This window comes from Neophocaena asiaeorientalis, unplaced genomic scaffold, assembly GCF_003031525.2.
Source record: "Neophocaena asiaeorientalis asiaeorientalis breed wild unplaced genomic scaffold, Neophocaena_asiaeorientalis_V1.1 scaffold338, whole genome shotgun sequence".
Lineage (NCBI taxonomy): Eukaryota > Metazoa > Chordata > Mammalia > Artiodactyla > Phocoenidae > Neophocaena > Neophocaena asiaeorientalis.
The window spans coordinates 57,559-73,071 of record NW_020175405.1 but is presented as its reverse complement, the minus strand read 5'-3'; the positions used below and the strand labels follow the sequence as shown (position 1 = coordinate 73,071).

Below are 15,513 nucleotides of genomic sequence, written 5' to 3'. Positions count from 1 at the left end.
CTCCCGGGGAAGTTGTCCCTGGATCCCGGGACCCTGGCAGTGGCGGGCTGCACAGGCTCCCCGGAAGGGAGGTGTGGATAGTGACCTGTGCTCGAACACAGGCTTCTTGGTGGCGGTGGCAGCAGCAGCCTTAGTGTCTCATGCTCATCTCTGGGGTCCGCGCTGATAGCCGCGGCTCGTGCTGGTCTCTGGTGCTCCTTTAAGCAGCGCTCTTAATCCCTTCTCCCTGCGCACCAGGAAACAAAGAGGGAAGAAAAAGTCTCTTGCCTCTTTGGCAGGTCCAGACTTTTCCCCGGACTCCCTCCCGGCTAGCTGTGGTGCACTAACCCCTTCAGGCTGTGTTCACGCCGCCAGTCATCTCCCTGCGATCCAACTGAAGCCCGAGCCTCAGCTCCCAGCCCCCGCCCGCCCCGGCGGGTGAGCATACAAGCCTCTCGGGCTGGTGAGTGCCGGTCGGTCCCAATCCTCTTATGGGAATCTCTCCGATTTATCCTCCGCACCCCTCTCCTGCGCTCTCCTCCGTGGCTCTGAAGCTTTCCCCCTCTGCCACCTGCAGTCTCCACCCGCAAAGGGGCTTCTTAGTGTGTGGAAACCTTTCCTCCTTTCACAGCTCCCTCCCACTGGTGCAGGTCTCCTCCCTATTCTTTTGTCTCAGTTTTTTCTTTTTTCTTTTGCCCTACCCAGGTACGTGGGGAGTTTCTTGCCTTTGTGAGGTCTAAGGTCTTCTGCCAGCGTTCAGTAGGTGTTCTGTAGGAGTTGTTCCACGTGTAGATGTATTTCTGATGTATCTGTGGGGAGGAAAGTGATCTCCGTGTCTTACTCTTCCGCCATCTTCCCCCTTTCCCCCAAAGGGCCTGTTTTTTGTAGGTGTTCCTTTCTGGTTTCATTCCTGTATCTCCTATTTGCCCTTTATTCTTATGTTACTGCTGTAACAAGGCTTATTTATTTATTCGTTGTTTCTATTTCTGTGAAGATATAAATAAATTACTATATAGCAGAGAAGCAACCTTTCAGAGACACTTTTATGATAGTCCCATATCTGTTTCTTAAACCTGCAAAATGGTATATACCACAAGTGTTTATTTTCTCTAGTGAGTTAACCCCACTTAACCTCGAGGTATCCCAACCATCAACTAAGACTAGTTTAAAAATATAATAGAAAAAAGTCCCTTTCACAATAATATAATGTGAGTGAACTGCCTAGGATTAATGTTAATAAGAATCATGCAAGACTGTATAAAATAAAATTACAAAACTGTGACAAGAAAGAATAAAGGAAAACTAGGATAAGGGAGAAGTCCCATGTCTTAAATGGGAAGGCAGTGAAAAATGTCAGCTCATTTCTAATTAATGCATAGACAATGAAATTCCAGTAAAAATTTTTATATCATGGAAACATGATTTAAAAGTTTATCTTGAAAAATACATCGGTGAGAATGACAGAAATGTCTTTGATAAAGCAACAGGTGAAAGTGGACTCTATCTAATCATATGAAAGTGAATGGTAAAGCTTTAGTAATGAAGATGATATAGTTCATGACATAAAAATAGATTAATAGCCTTGAAATGGATGTTTATATATACATTTATTTATAAGAAATCAGTATATAGCTTTGACTTTTAGGAAGTTCCTGAATAAGCCTAAAAATGCTATTAACTCTGGGTATGATGAGATTATGGGTAATACCTGCTTTTTAGTATATTTTGAATTGCCCTAAATGAACATTTTTTTAAATTATAAAAATAATTGTTAAACTAAAAACACCAAATAGTTAGGGGAGTAGGGAAAAAGAAATTAGATATACCCTCCAAAATTCTGATTGAGTCAGGCTATTGTAATTGAAAACTGAACTTTTTTAGAGCTTCTTAATTGCCTACAGAAATAGAAATATAAAACTCACTTGTTAGTTGGGTGAGGTTGAGGGGTGGGAAAGCATGAAGAAAAGTACACTTTTTCGTAATACCTTCAAGTTTGTGAGAAATTTGTCATGTGAAACTTTGTAGGATATTAACTAATATAACTGATGCTTTCTATTAGCAGTTAACAACAAAACAAGTTCTTATGGAATGCTAAGAGCAGAAGTTTAAAAAAGATCTGTGAGATCTATTCTGCAGAAGGACTTCTTTGGTGTGGTTTAGATCAGTGCTGTTCAAATTTAGCAGGCATTGTAATCCCTGGAAGGGTTTGTTAGAACACAGATGCTGGGCTTCCCTGGTGGCGCAGTGGTTGAGAGTCCGCCTGCCAATGCAGGGGACACGGGTTCGTGCCCCGGTCCAGGAAGATCCCATATGCTGCGGAGCGGCTGGGCCCGTGAGCCATGGCCGCTGAGCCTGCGCGTCCGGAGCCTGTGCTCCGCAACAGGAGAGGCCACAACAGTGAGAGGCCCACGTACCGGGAAAAAAAAAAACAAAAAACACAGATGCTGAGCCCCTAGAATTTCTAATTCTAGGATGGAGCCTGAAAATATGCATTTCTAGCCAGGTATCAAGTGATGCTGATGCAGCAGTGTTTCAGGAACCGTACTTTTAGACCCACCAGTCTAGTTACTTTGCTATCATTTGATCTAGCTTAATTATAGGACAAAGTTGATGAGCTGTTAACTGTCCAGGTACTTTAATGTGGCAGGTACTTTAACGATTTTAGAGGGCAGATATTCAGTAACATGAATGAAAGAAAATTTTTATGCTCTAAATGCCAGACTTTTAGATAGCATAGATGATGACTGAAGAACTGGGATACAATGTGTTGCAAAAAGTTTGGGCTCTAAGCTCCCCTGTTGTTTTCAGAAAGCCACTCAGGTTTCCAAGCAAGTAACACAGTTTAGCTTCCAAAGTTCATTGCTATAAAGCATGAGAGAGAGAACGCCCTAATCTAAAATATTTTGAAGGCAGAAATGACTAAACTCTATTTCTACTTTATGACTTTTTAAATATCTGATTTTTACAGAGAACTATTTTACCGATTAAATAGTGGAGTTATTTAATGTTACACATCTGAATATTAAAAAATAACCACTTAATATGAGAGTTTAGGTTTGACTTTATTGTTTAGAATTATAATACTGGGCCAATAGATATATGTTATTTTGAGATTACTCCAAGAATGTGAAAGTTATGTTATAACTATATTGCTAGTTGTTCTTGATTTCAGTTAATGTTCCTGGAAGTTCTATAGTGTATGTAGGGAAGCAGTCTGCCTAGTCCAGGTCTTCTGTGGAGTCATTCCCAATGTGGCATTCAGGTGTCCTGTGATCATTGTGTCAACAAGAAGGGTCATTGACTTCCTGAAATTAGCTCTTGGTACCCAGATGTCAGTATACAACCTCAAAAGGAGAGACCTGTATATTGAGGCATACCAGATACCTTTCATCAGAGAGAATCACATGGAGATGAAGGAAGACAAAGTTCTTATTGTATGTGCTGACGCTGAGACATAGCCCTCTGATAACTAGAATCATGTGACTGGACTAATTTATCTCTACCAAAACTACATTTTTAGAAAGTATATTGAACAACTATTCTAAAGTCTTAGATATGAGAGGATTCACTTTTTAAAATCAAAGTCTTATATAAACAATATTTACGTGCAGAAAGAAGCTTTGTACTTAATTCTTCATTATGCCTTATGCCAATAAATAATTTTTCTTCTTTGTGATATATCTTCCTTCTCAGTCAGGATTCTGGGAGAGAAGTCGTAATTCCCTAAGGCATTCACTGTATTTAATGAATTAACTTCATTTCTATGTATCTAGGATGGTACTAGCTATGTACCTTGAGGTAATTTGAGAAAATAGTCATCAATCATTTTTTGTGACGCCCAGGCAAAATACTCAGATACTCAGATGAAATAGGCTATTCCAGGGAATCTTAGTACCAGAGGAAACACTGCCATTTGCCTTTTGAAACTTGAATTCAACTGTTTTTACATCAACCAACATCACAGTTGAATTCTGAAATGAGATAGAAAAAAACCAACCTGGTCCTTTCTAGATCAGTCTCTTAACAAAAGGCAAGGGTTTGATTTTTTTCCCCGTAACTAGATATTAATAGAGAGTAATTTTGGAAAAGATATCTTTGATGGAATATACTAGGAGGCAAGAATGTTAATGTGATCAAGCATTAGGGGTCACAGCTAGCTCAAAGATAGGGCTGGGTTTTCTAGAAGGAAGGCATTTAGAGCTACTTAAGCAGGAAGGAAAATCGGTTGGAAAGGCTATGAGATCTGTTCATTCATTTGTTCAATAATTGTTTATTTACATGCCTAGTGTTGTGTTAGATACTCTAGTAGGTGCTGGGGATATAAAAGTAATAAAACATAGTCCTAGTTCTTAAGGAGCTCACCAGGGGAAACACACACACAATTATAATGCAAACTGTTAAGTACATTTTTAGAGAATGAAAAGAGCTAAAGATAGAGGAATCATGCTTATCTTTAACACCACTGGGGAAGGCCCAGGCTGAGGGCAGGAAGAAGCTCCAGTGCCACCAGGGCACAGAATAGGGAGAGGCTTGGGCACCAACTCCCAGTGGCCCCTCAACACAAGGCCATCACCCACAGGGTCACTGTGACTTATTGGAGCAAGCAGAGTCTTCTGGGCCAGGGTTCTTCTAGCTTGTTTTTCACTGTACCCAATTAGGAGGCCTCACCGCATTAACAGGCAGCCAGAACCTGTTTAATCGTTGGCTTACTAAAATGCCTGTAATCCAGCACTGCTCCTCAGATTATGGCCCTGCTTCTAAAGAGAGGGCTCCATTTTGGGAGCCTCTTGGCCCTGAGAGTGAGCAGAGGCTCAGGAAGGATACACAGCGTGAGATTCACAGTCACTGTCCTTCTTCCGCTGCTGGAGACAATTTAACATCTGAGGGAGTTTGAGAGGAAAGGAGGGACCAGCCCTCTCTGCCCCGCCTCATCTGCCTCTGACTGTGCTCCTATAAGAAAATTGATAAGTAGCCTGAAACCCATGGTACCAGGTCCTACCCTGTGTCCATGATCCTTGGCAAGCCCTTCCACTCACCCCCTTAATCAGAGTGGGTGGACACAGAGCAGAAAGAAGCCTGAAAAAGGCTTTAAAGCACAAGCCTTTTGCAAGGGCCCCTCTCAGTAACTTCAGGGCATGGCTTCTGTTCTACAGCCTCCAGGACCTGGGCCTGTGAACATCCAGGGCTTAGCCTTAGGATCTGAGCAGCAGTATGTTCCTAAGGCTGAGCCCCACCAGCTAGCTCATCCAGAACTAGTCTCATTTTGGCATATTGGAGACAGGGTGCTGGCCCTGAGCCTACTCATCTAGAGAGGACAGTCGTAAAGGGTTCAAGTCCCAGACACTGTAAAAGCTGGGGTAGAGCCTCCATGAGAGGAACATGAGCCCTGCTCTGGAATCACAGCTGTAGAGGACCATTTCAGGGGAAGGGCAGAGTGGGCAGAAGAGAGTAGGGGTATGTGTGCAGGCAAGGAGGTGGGGGGAGTGGTGACTTAAGACAGAAACATCTTATTCCCTATATCCTAATTTTGTTTCACTTCAGGGCTTTTCACTTCCCTCTGCCTGGAATACTGTTCCCTCAGATCTTTGCATGAATTATTATTCTTTCAGGTTTTTCTCTAATGTTACCTCTTCAGAGACGCCTTCTCTGACCACGTCTCTATTACTCACTTTTTTAAATGTATGTTTTGTTCTAATACTTGTTACCTGGCATCATTAAATGTCTATTAGTGTATACGTTCTGACACCAGAATGAAGCTTTATGAGGGCATGGTTTTCATCTGCCTCATTGCCACTCTATTCTCAGTGCCCTAGCACCATGTGTAACACATAATAGACTCTCAACAAATACAGTTAATAAATTAATGAAAGACCTCCTTCATGTTAAGACACAGAATATAAAACAGTAAAACTTGAGTACATTAAAATTAAAAATATAGAATTAAAGATACTGTAAAGACAGGTGGCTGAGAAAATGAATTTTAAAAAATTCATTAAACACAAAAAGGATTGTTATAATACTACTAACAACAAGAAATTTATATATAGAATATGTGAATAGCTCTTACAGACTAGTAGTAAAAAGACAAGCAGGTAAGAAAAAAGGTAAAGAATACAAACAGCCAGTTCACAAGAAGAAAACATTTGAATAGCCAATAAATCTTATCAGATTATACTCTACTGGGAATCTGGAAAATACAAATGAAAACCACAGTGAGATACTATTACACACCTCTTGGATTGACGAAGTATAGAAGTCTGACAATACATTGGGAGGTTATAGAATAAACTCTGCTAATGGGTATATAAATTGGTACAACTACTTTGTATAGTTACTTGGCAATATATGGTTAACTAAGTTGAAGATGCGTATCCCGAATGACCAACCCAGCTCTTCAATTTCCAGGTATGTGTATACCCTAGAGAAACTGAAATATATTCATTAGTAGATTAATTAATTGCAGCAGTGTTTCAGGGAAATCTGGAAATAATGTAAATGTTAATCAATATTCCAATTGTATAAATTGGATAATTGTGGCATATTTATACAAAGTACAGTTGTTAAAACGAATGACTTAGGATTAAATGTACTAACACAGTTAAGGTAAAACAGTGTTGAGTGAGAAAAAAACAAATTGCAGAAACATACATATAGTGTAAATACTCTTTATTTAAAGCTTACAATTACTTATGTATGTATAGCTTTGAAATAAAAATACTGTATACCCCAAAATACAGGAACATGATAAGCAAGTTAGCAGTCATCTTGTTGGTAGGGAGGGGCATAAGGTCAGTGAAGGGTACAAAGAGAGCTTTGTCTCTTTCCCAGCAAATATGAATAATAATAGATTTGATAAAGCTGTTTAGTAGGTAAAAGGGTGTTTGTTTATATTATTTTCTACATTTTATGTATATTTATACAATGTCATAATTTTTAATCTTCCCAGTAAAATTGCTTTTATGTTTAGGAATACATTTCCTCTTGGTGAAGCTAACGAGACTCCGAAGCAAGAATGCATACACTTTCAATTATTAAAGTATACTAAAATTGACACTACATTTGATATTTTCCAAAGTGAAATTCTTTGAATTTGACATTAAAAGTATAGGAAAGCAAAGTTAATTCCTCTGCTAAATGGAACAAACTAAGTATGGCTCAGTCACAGATGATGAGTATAATTAACAGGATTGACCTCTCAGGGATCATGGAGATTGAGAGAAGAGCAGGTTCTCAGAAGTCTATGCAGCAGACTAGAAAATCTTATTCTTTGAGCTTGTTTATTTTCAGTTGCTTTCTTCCTATGGACAGAAAAATAATAGTATAACTTGAAAAAATGCTTCACACTGACTCTGATAGTTGAATAATCATCACATGCTCTTTAATGCCTTTCCATAATCAAAACATACTTAATCTGTAACTTCAGGTGGTTCCCCTTTCTCAGCGAAGTGGTGTTCTTGAATGGTGCACAGGAACTGTCCCTATTGGTGAATTTCTTGTTAACAATGAGAGTGGTGCTCATAAAAGATACAGGCCAAAGGATTTCAGTGCCTATCAGTGTCAAAAGAAAATGATGGTGAGTAACACTCAAAAATATAAGTTATTGCAAGATTATCTAATAGCTTATTAAAACTGATATCAAATATTATGGAATGTAAAAAGTTTTAATTTCATCAGGTAATTGTTAATGACAGTAAATATAAGAAAGTAAGCTCACCAGAATGAAAGTGTGTGTGAGTGGAAAAAGGAAGGTTTTTAAACTATGTTGTGTCAACCCTTGTCCTATGAGAACAACATTATTCAGTGTATGCAAATTTGCTTCTAGTTTGGGGTAAGCTAATTCTTAACAAAACAAACAAACAAAACACTAACTAGAACCAAAAAAAAAACCATTATGAAATAGAGACATTCAAAGACATTTGCCACATCACACTGGCCATCTGGTCTGACATTCATTCACCCAATCAGTGACATTTATTGAATGTGTCCTCTCTACCAGATACTATGCTGAGACTTCACAAATATGACTAATCACCATCATACTTATCCCATTTTAAGATGAGAAGAAGTTCTGAAAATTTTGCTTACTCCAGGTCAATGAGCTAATAAATAGTGGAGCAAGGATTTAAACCTTGTCTGTCCAACTCTAAAATCCATTTACTTTTTCTTTTGTTGTGCTTTCTGTTATATGTTTTTTAAAATGTATGGTAAAGTACTATAGGGATTGTGATGGAAAGGTACTGTGTAGGCACAGAGGAGGATGTGATCAGTTCTACCTGGGACAGGGAGGAGTGGAGAGAATCAGATTCAAGAAAGACTTCATAGAGGAGATGGTATTTGAGCTGAGTTTTATAAATGAATTGGTTTTCCAAGCAGAGGAACATACAAGCAAAAAGGAAGGAGGCATGAACAGGCAGGTAAAGATAGCATAGGCTTAGGTTTTGAGGAGGAATAGATGAGATTGAAGCAGTAGTCATTAGTCAAAAAATGGAATGTTATGAAATGTTAAGAAATTTTCACTCTATCCTGTAGGCAATAGAGAACCCTTGAGAAGGATAGTAATATCAGATTGGCATTTTAGAAAACTCTGACAACACTTATATTTTTGAGGGTTATATTTTTGAGAAAGCTGACTAGAGGCATGAGGTGGCGTCTGAACTAAGAGTAATAGCAGTAGGAATGGAGAACAGGCAGTTCATATAAGAAATATTAAAGAGGCAAAACTTAGATGATTTGGTTGCTGTTTAGAAGTGGGGTTGATGAAAAAGAGTATCAGTGGCACCCAGTTCCCTGGTTGGTATGATGGAGTAGGTGGAGAAGCTATTTACCGTGTTGGTGAATAGAGGAAGTGGCTGGGTTTTGCCAAAGATGAGAAGGTGAATTAGTTTGGATTTGGAAATGATCCAAGTGAAGATGTTGAGTGGGAAGTTGGAGAGGCACATCAGGCTGGAGCTTATTAAAGATACCTGAGCCAAAGATACAGATTTGGAAGTATCAGTCCATAGATGAGGATTGAGCCTTTTGAAGTAGATGTGCTTTGCTTCAGGAAATTATTATATAGTAAGGAAATGTTGAAGGACAGATCTGAGATGTGTCAGCTGCTTTGCCATCCATCCGGGATTGATTTTTCCATTCTTTCTCTTTTTCCTGTTTCCTATCACACGCCTAGTGCTGGGATACACCTAAGACTATCTGGAGCTACCTTTGGCATTTTTGTGTTTACTTCCACATAGCTTACAGAATCATTCAAATTAGAATTGAATTAAAACAAATAACAGTCACTGTTGGTATGCCACCTTCCCCTAAAATTAAGATGAAAACCCTAAAGGGATTATAGCTTGTTATTAATTGCTTCCCTGACCAGACTTTTAGCTTCTTGTGGGTAGAGATAATATCTTGTTCATCTTTTTATTGCCTTTATATCTATCATACTATTTTCCTATTGAAACTCCTAGTAGACTTCAGTTAAATTAGTTGAACAGAATATTCAGAAAATAATTTTATATTTTATCTATTAAAGGATGTACAAAAAAAGTCTTTTGAAGAGAAATATGAAACCTTCATGGAGATTTGCCAAAATTTTCAACCAGTTTTCCGTTACTTCTGCATGGAAAAATTCTTGGATCCAGCTATTTGGTTTGAGAAACGATTGACTTATACTCGGAGTGTTGCTACTTCTTCTATTGGTAATCTTCTTATACATTTTAGTAGATTCAGCACTTCCTACATTCTGAGTTACAGGGGGATGGTGGTGGTCATGGTGTTTGTTAATCAGACCATCTTCAACATTAGATCATTGTGTTTCTTTTTCATCCTGATTCTTAGCTACTAAATGTAGCTCTTAGCTTTGGCAGGAGAGAATTTCTTTTTTCCAGGTAGGGAAATAAAGACTGGTTATTTTTCTTCATTGCTTAATAGTGAATATGGCTTATTTTCTTTCCCCTCAATGTATTATTTTCTGGGATTTTTCTTTGGAAAATAATAAAACTCGTGATAATTCCATTTAAGTTATTTCCTTTAATTATTGTTGTTCTTGCATACAGCCTCTATAATACCATGATATTAACACCCAAAGATTGATTCTGTTTAATAGAATTTTGGTTTTGGAATAGAAATAATGATATACATTTAAATATTCTGTGTACAATATATATTTTGGCTTTTTTTATTTCTGAGAGATTGGCATAGTTAGGGCAGTTAACAAAATCTTAGAGTATGAGAACTAACAGGAATATCAGTGATCTATTGTTTTTTAATTAAAGACCACTCTTTTCATCACTTAGGTACAATACACCAGGAAGGCAGGACATGTATATTTTGAAAATTTTCTAGGTAATAATGAAACCCTCTTTTTTTCTACAGTGAGAATCATTCATCTGATTCAACTGATTTAGTTTACAAACGAGAAAGTAGGCCCAGTTAATGACAGAGCTAGCCGTGCACCCCAGGCATCTTGACACCCTTTCCACTATTTTTTTGTAACACCTTATAGTGTGTTTCATTAGGTTAAAAGCATTTTAAAACATGTTATCATCTGTGTTAAAAACAGAAATGTAGTTTTTCCTGGATATATACCTGATGAAATGAATTATTGACTAATTTGTGTTAAATATAATTCATCAAGCAGAAGAAAGTTTCACTGAAGAATGAAGAATTTACCCATAGGCGCCTCAGTTTAAAAGTATACTCAATAAATATTTGAGTGTATATGGTGCACTGCTTTGGCCCTGGTAAATAATGGGTCTCAATTTTAACCACACTCAATTTTGAAGTATTAATATTTTAATATATGTGCTTATTAGTAAATGGAAAACTTTTTAAGCAAATCATCTAGGATTTGTAAAATGCAGTATAAATGAAAATGGCTGGCAAGATTTGACTTAAACTGAAAATGGCCAGTTATGTACATAATTTCCTTCACGTAGGCAAAAAAGCCTAAGCTACTTAAAAATTATATAGAGTCAGTGGTATTAGTTGAAATTATGGCTAATTGTGTTATAGAAATAGATGATATCAGTAATTTCAGATTGTTTTTTTTCTAGTTGGTTACATACTTGGACTTGGTGATAGACATGTACAGAATATCTTGATAAATGAGCAGTCAGCAGAACTTGTACATATAGATTTAGGTAAGTAACAAAAGATATGTTTCTTTGTTCAGTAAATATTTGGTCATCAAGAAATGTTGTTTGCCTACCAGGATATTGCAAGTATGAGAGAGAGAGAGATCAAAACAATAAATATTGTTTTAAAAAAAGCATAAACACAGTGATGCTGGAGGGAGTAGCTAATTCTGCCTTGGATAATGAGTGACATTTAAGCCAGATCTCAAAGAAAGAAAGGATAATCTAGAGAGAGGATAGAGCAGATATGAAGGGAGGAATAATGAAGTTGTAGCATGTTTTAGGAATGGTGAGACATTAAATGTGGCTGGAGTGAAGTTTGCATGTAGTTGAGTAGCTTGAGGTATAGATTGGTACTAGATTATAAAAAGCCAGGCCAAGAAGTTTCAACTTTAATCTGTTAAACAATGGGAAGTAAATGAAGATACATTTAATCAGGACATAATCTTATTTGATTATTGGAAAGATAATTTGGGGAACAGTATCTGTGCAGTAGGAAAACAAATTAGGATATGTTATAATAGTTTAGACAAGATAATGAAAGAAATGATTTGGACTAAAGTTGTATGAAACAGGAGTTGGATTTGGGGGACATTTTTGTAGTAATTTTGCACCAGTGATATTAGATGTGGAAATAGTGGGAGAGGGAACTCCAAGCTAACTGAAGTTTCTAGCTAAGGAAAACAGCAGGTTTTGTAGAGAATAAGAAACTGATGAGTTTAGTTTTGTATGTTGTTTTGAGGTATTATTGGGATTTCCAGGGGAAGTAGAAAGTTTAATATATAGGAAAGCAAAGATGTTGAACATAGTAAGAGATGTAGAACTTTTCAGCAAATAGATTTTAGTTGAAGTCATTGGACTAGAGGAGGTTCTAATCTTGTACGTCATCCTTGATGACGAGAACTAAGGATGGAATTGTAAGGAATCTCAGCATTAAAAAGGCTGAGTCTTGGGAATTGCCTGGTGGTCCAGTGGTTAGGACTCGGCACTTTCATTGCTGAGGGCCCAGGTTCAATCCCTGGTTGGGGAACTAAGTTCCCACAAGCTGCACAGTGAGGCCAAAAAAAAGGCTGAGTCAGAAAAGAAAAAAATAAATGAGGAATAACCAACAAGTCATAGAAAGTAGAGGTAGGGATATCTTGGAAGACAAGAGAGGATAAATTTTCATGGAGGAAGAAGTGCTGTGCTCAGTAGTATCTGATACAGAAAGGTCAAATAAGATGAATGCTGAAAATAGACCTTTGAATTTAACAATTAATCTTAGTAAACTTTGGATAGAATGGAGGAAGTAAGATTGTGAAAAGGCAAGGATTAAATGGAAGTTAAGGATGTGTAGGCTAAGAATGTGAAACTGTTCTTCAAGAAATTTAGAAGTAAGGGAAGAATGAAGAGAAATTTGCTGCAGAGATGGGAGACACACATTTGGTCCCCTCCCCCCACTGCTTTTGGTTTTGAGGGTTTTTTGTTCTTGTTCATTTGCTTTCTTAAGATGGGAGATACTTATAGGAGAGAGACAAAGATAATTGAAATAGCAAGGGAAATCATGAAGTATGTGAAGGTGTAGAGTTGGCTTTACACTGGAAGCGTGTTAGCTTTTCCTCCAAGAGAAGAAAGGATGAGTGCTAATAGGAAAGTCTTCAGCTAGAGGGGAAAGAATTTGAGGGAAATTATATTTGCTATTCTGTTTTCTCTGAGAACTGGAAAGCATGTTTATTTGCTAATAATTGGAGGGATGGTAATTGGCCTTAAAAGAACAATAAAATTTTAAAAGTGGGTACCATGGAAATGAGACCAACGGCTGACTAGAAAGGCATAAATAAAAAAGATATGCCAAGCATTTTAAGGGGCATTTTAGGGTGATAATCCTAAATTTGTAGTGTCATCATATGATTTCTTCCAAGCACCCTCAGCATCCCTGGAATTTAAGTTCTAGTTTGAAGTGTTAAGTGTGGAGGAACAAGGGGCCAAGAAGATTTGAGTTACTAGTGAGAGTAATCAACTTTGCAGGCTATACCCTGAGCTGAGTAGGGAAGGAAGAGAGACTAAAAGACTAGAAATCTCAGTGAGTTTGAAGATTATTTAACACGAATAAAGGGGTAGAAGGAGAAGAGGTTTTAATTAAAATGTAGAATTTAAGATTTCTTAGAAAGTACAGTTTTAGGAGATTATAAGTTCTATAGTATAAGTTTTTGCTAAGTGGTTTGCTAAGAGAGAGTAAATTGAATTTCATTAGAACAGAGAAGATCAAGAATATTATATGGTTTTCCCCAGAATGAATTCCAGAGTTAGGACAGAGAGGAAGATCGTGAGCTAGGTCCACACCAACATTCAATGAATTTGATAGGAAATCTTAGATGTTGGGTTATAATAAATATGAGGATGAGTGGAGTTGTTAGAGCCAGAATGTGGGAACTCAATAGAGGAGAGAAATTTTGCATGAGAACAAAAGGGCAGTGCAATGGAAGCTGCAAAGTAGAGATAGGAGTATGCCAACCGATGTCCAGGCCATGCTAAACACATCTATAAATGAGAAAGGTAAATTGGTATAACCAGTTTGGAATACTGTTTGGCATTATCTGCTAAAGCTGGGAATTGTGACCCAGGAATTCCACTGCAGTAAAAATGCACACATGTGTATAAGAATGTTCATAGTAGTACTATTCATAATAGCCCCAAATTAGAAACAGCCCCAACCCCCATCACAAATAGAATGGATAAACAGTCTACAGCCATACCACCCTGAACGCGCCTGATCTTGTTGAGTACTTGGTTGGGAGAATGGATGAATGAATTTTATTGTATTCATAAAATGAAGTACTATATAACAATGAGATTGAATGAACTATAGCCACACTCAACATGGAAGACTCACAAATACAATGTTAAGTGAAAGAATCTAGATACAATAGAATATATACTGTATAATTCCATTTATGTAAAATATAAAACTGATAAAATTAATCTATAGTGTTGGAAGTCAGGATAGTGGTAAGCCTTTGAAGAGGTGTTTTGTGATTCATAGAGAGATGTGGCGGGGCTTCTGGAATGCTGGTTACATGGTTTTGTTCATTTTATAAAATCTCAATTAGCCACACACTTGAATGACTTTGATGATTTGTACACTTTTCTGTGTATCTCTTTGATTATCTGTTGCTGCATAAGAAACCACCCTAAATTTAGTAGCTTAAAACCACTATTACTATATCTTATAGTCTATGCGTTGACTGGTCTCAGCTGGAAAATTCTCACTTATGATCTTTCACACAGCTGTAGTCAGCACCTGGGGCTGAATTTACCTTAGGATTCAACTGGGCCAGTGTCCAAGATGGATTCTTACACATTTGATGCTTCATTGCTCCTCCATGTGGCCTCTCTGTCTAGCAGAGTAACCTGAACTTCTTACAAAGCATCTCAGGGCTCCGAGAGGAAGGAAGTAGAAGTTAAGGGTTAGCTTGCAACTGGCACAGTGTCACTTCTGCTATATTCTCTTAGAGTAGTGTCATACGACCAATCCAGATTCTTCCCTTTCTTTCTGGGACTCCAATAACAATACATTAGACTATCTCACTGTATCACTTATGCTGTTTACGTCCTTCTCTATATTTTTCAAACCTTGCTTTTCCTTCAGCTCACCCATGGTGTCAGTGGAAACCATGTGGGGAGCCTGGACTTCCCGTGTCACCAATCTGTAGCAAGGAGCCCCCTTTCCTCTTGGATGTCAGAGGAGGCCAAGTGGGGAACCTGGTCTTCTGCCACGACTTAGCAGTAAATAAGGTGGTTACTCCCAAAGCCAGCAAAAATAGAAGTGTAGATAAGATCCAGAGTCTCATAATGTAATATCTAAAAAGGTCAAAATTTCCATTGAAAATCATTTGTCAGGAAAATTGCAGTTTGAATGAAAAACAATAGACGTCAGCACTGAGGTGACAAAGATGTTAGAATTATCTGACAAAGATTTTAAAGCAGCCATCATAAAAATACTTCAAAGAGCAATTACAAACATGTTTGAAACAAATGAAAAGGTGCTAAGTCTCAGCACAGAAATAGTTTCAACATAGGAATAGGAGATATAAAAGAACCAGGTGAAATTTTTATTTTCCATTTTTTGGATGATTCTCTAGAGAACTATGTTGAGTGAAAAAAGCTAATCCTCAAAGGTTACATACTGTTTGACTCCATTGACATACTTGAAATTACAAAATTATAAAAATGGAAAACAGATTAGTTATTACTGGAAGAGCAGGGAGTAGGGGTAGGCCTTGGGAGTAAGTGGGTGTGGCTAATATAGCATGAGGGATCCTTGTATTGATGGAAATATTCTATATCTTGATTGTATCAGTGTCAGCATCCTGGTTATGATATTGTACTGTAGTTTTGCAAGATGTTGCCATTGGGGAAAAGTGGATAAAAGATA

The 15,513-nt window shown here is 37.6% G+C and overlaps 1 protein-coding gene across 2 annotated transcripts in view; it reads left to right on the top strand.

Annotated features, from left to right (window-relative positions):
• The window catches only part of ATM (ATM serine/threonine kinase), a 137,287-nt gene that overhangs the window by 113,014 nt on the left and 8,760 nt on the right, over window positions 1-15,513 (top strand). For both annotated transcript variants that reach the window (XM_024766966.1, XM_024766965.1), the window contains exons 57-59: window positions 7,403-7,552; window positions 9,497-9,662; window positions 11,019-11,105. In XM_024766966.1, coding sequence (XP_024622734.1) covers window positions 7,403-7,552; window positions 9,497-9,662; window positions 11,019-11,105 — 403 coding nt within the window. The remainder of the gene's footprint in view (window positions 1-7,402; window positions 7,553-9,496; window positions 9,663-11,018; window positions 11,106-15,513) is intronic.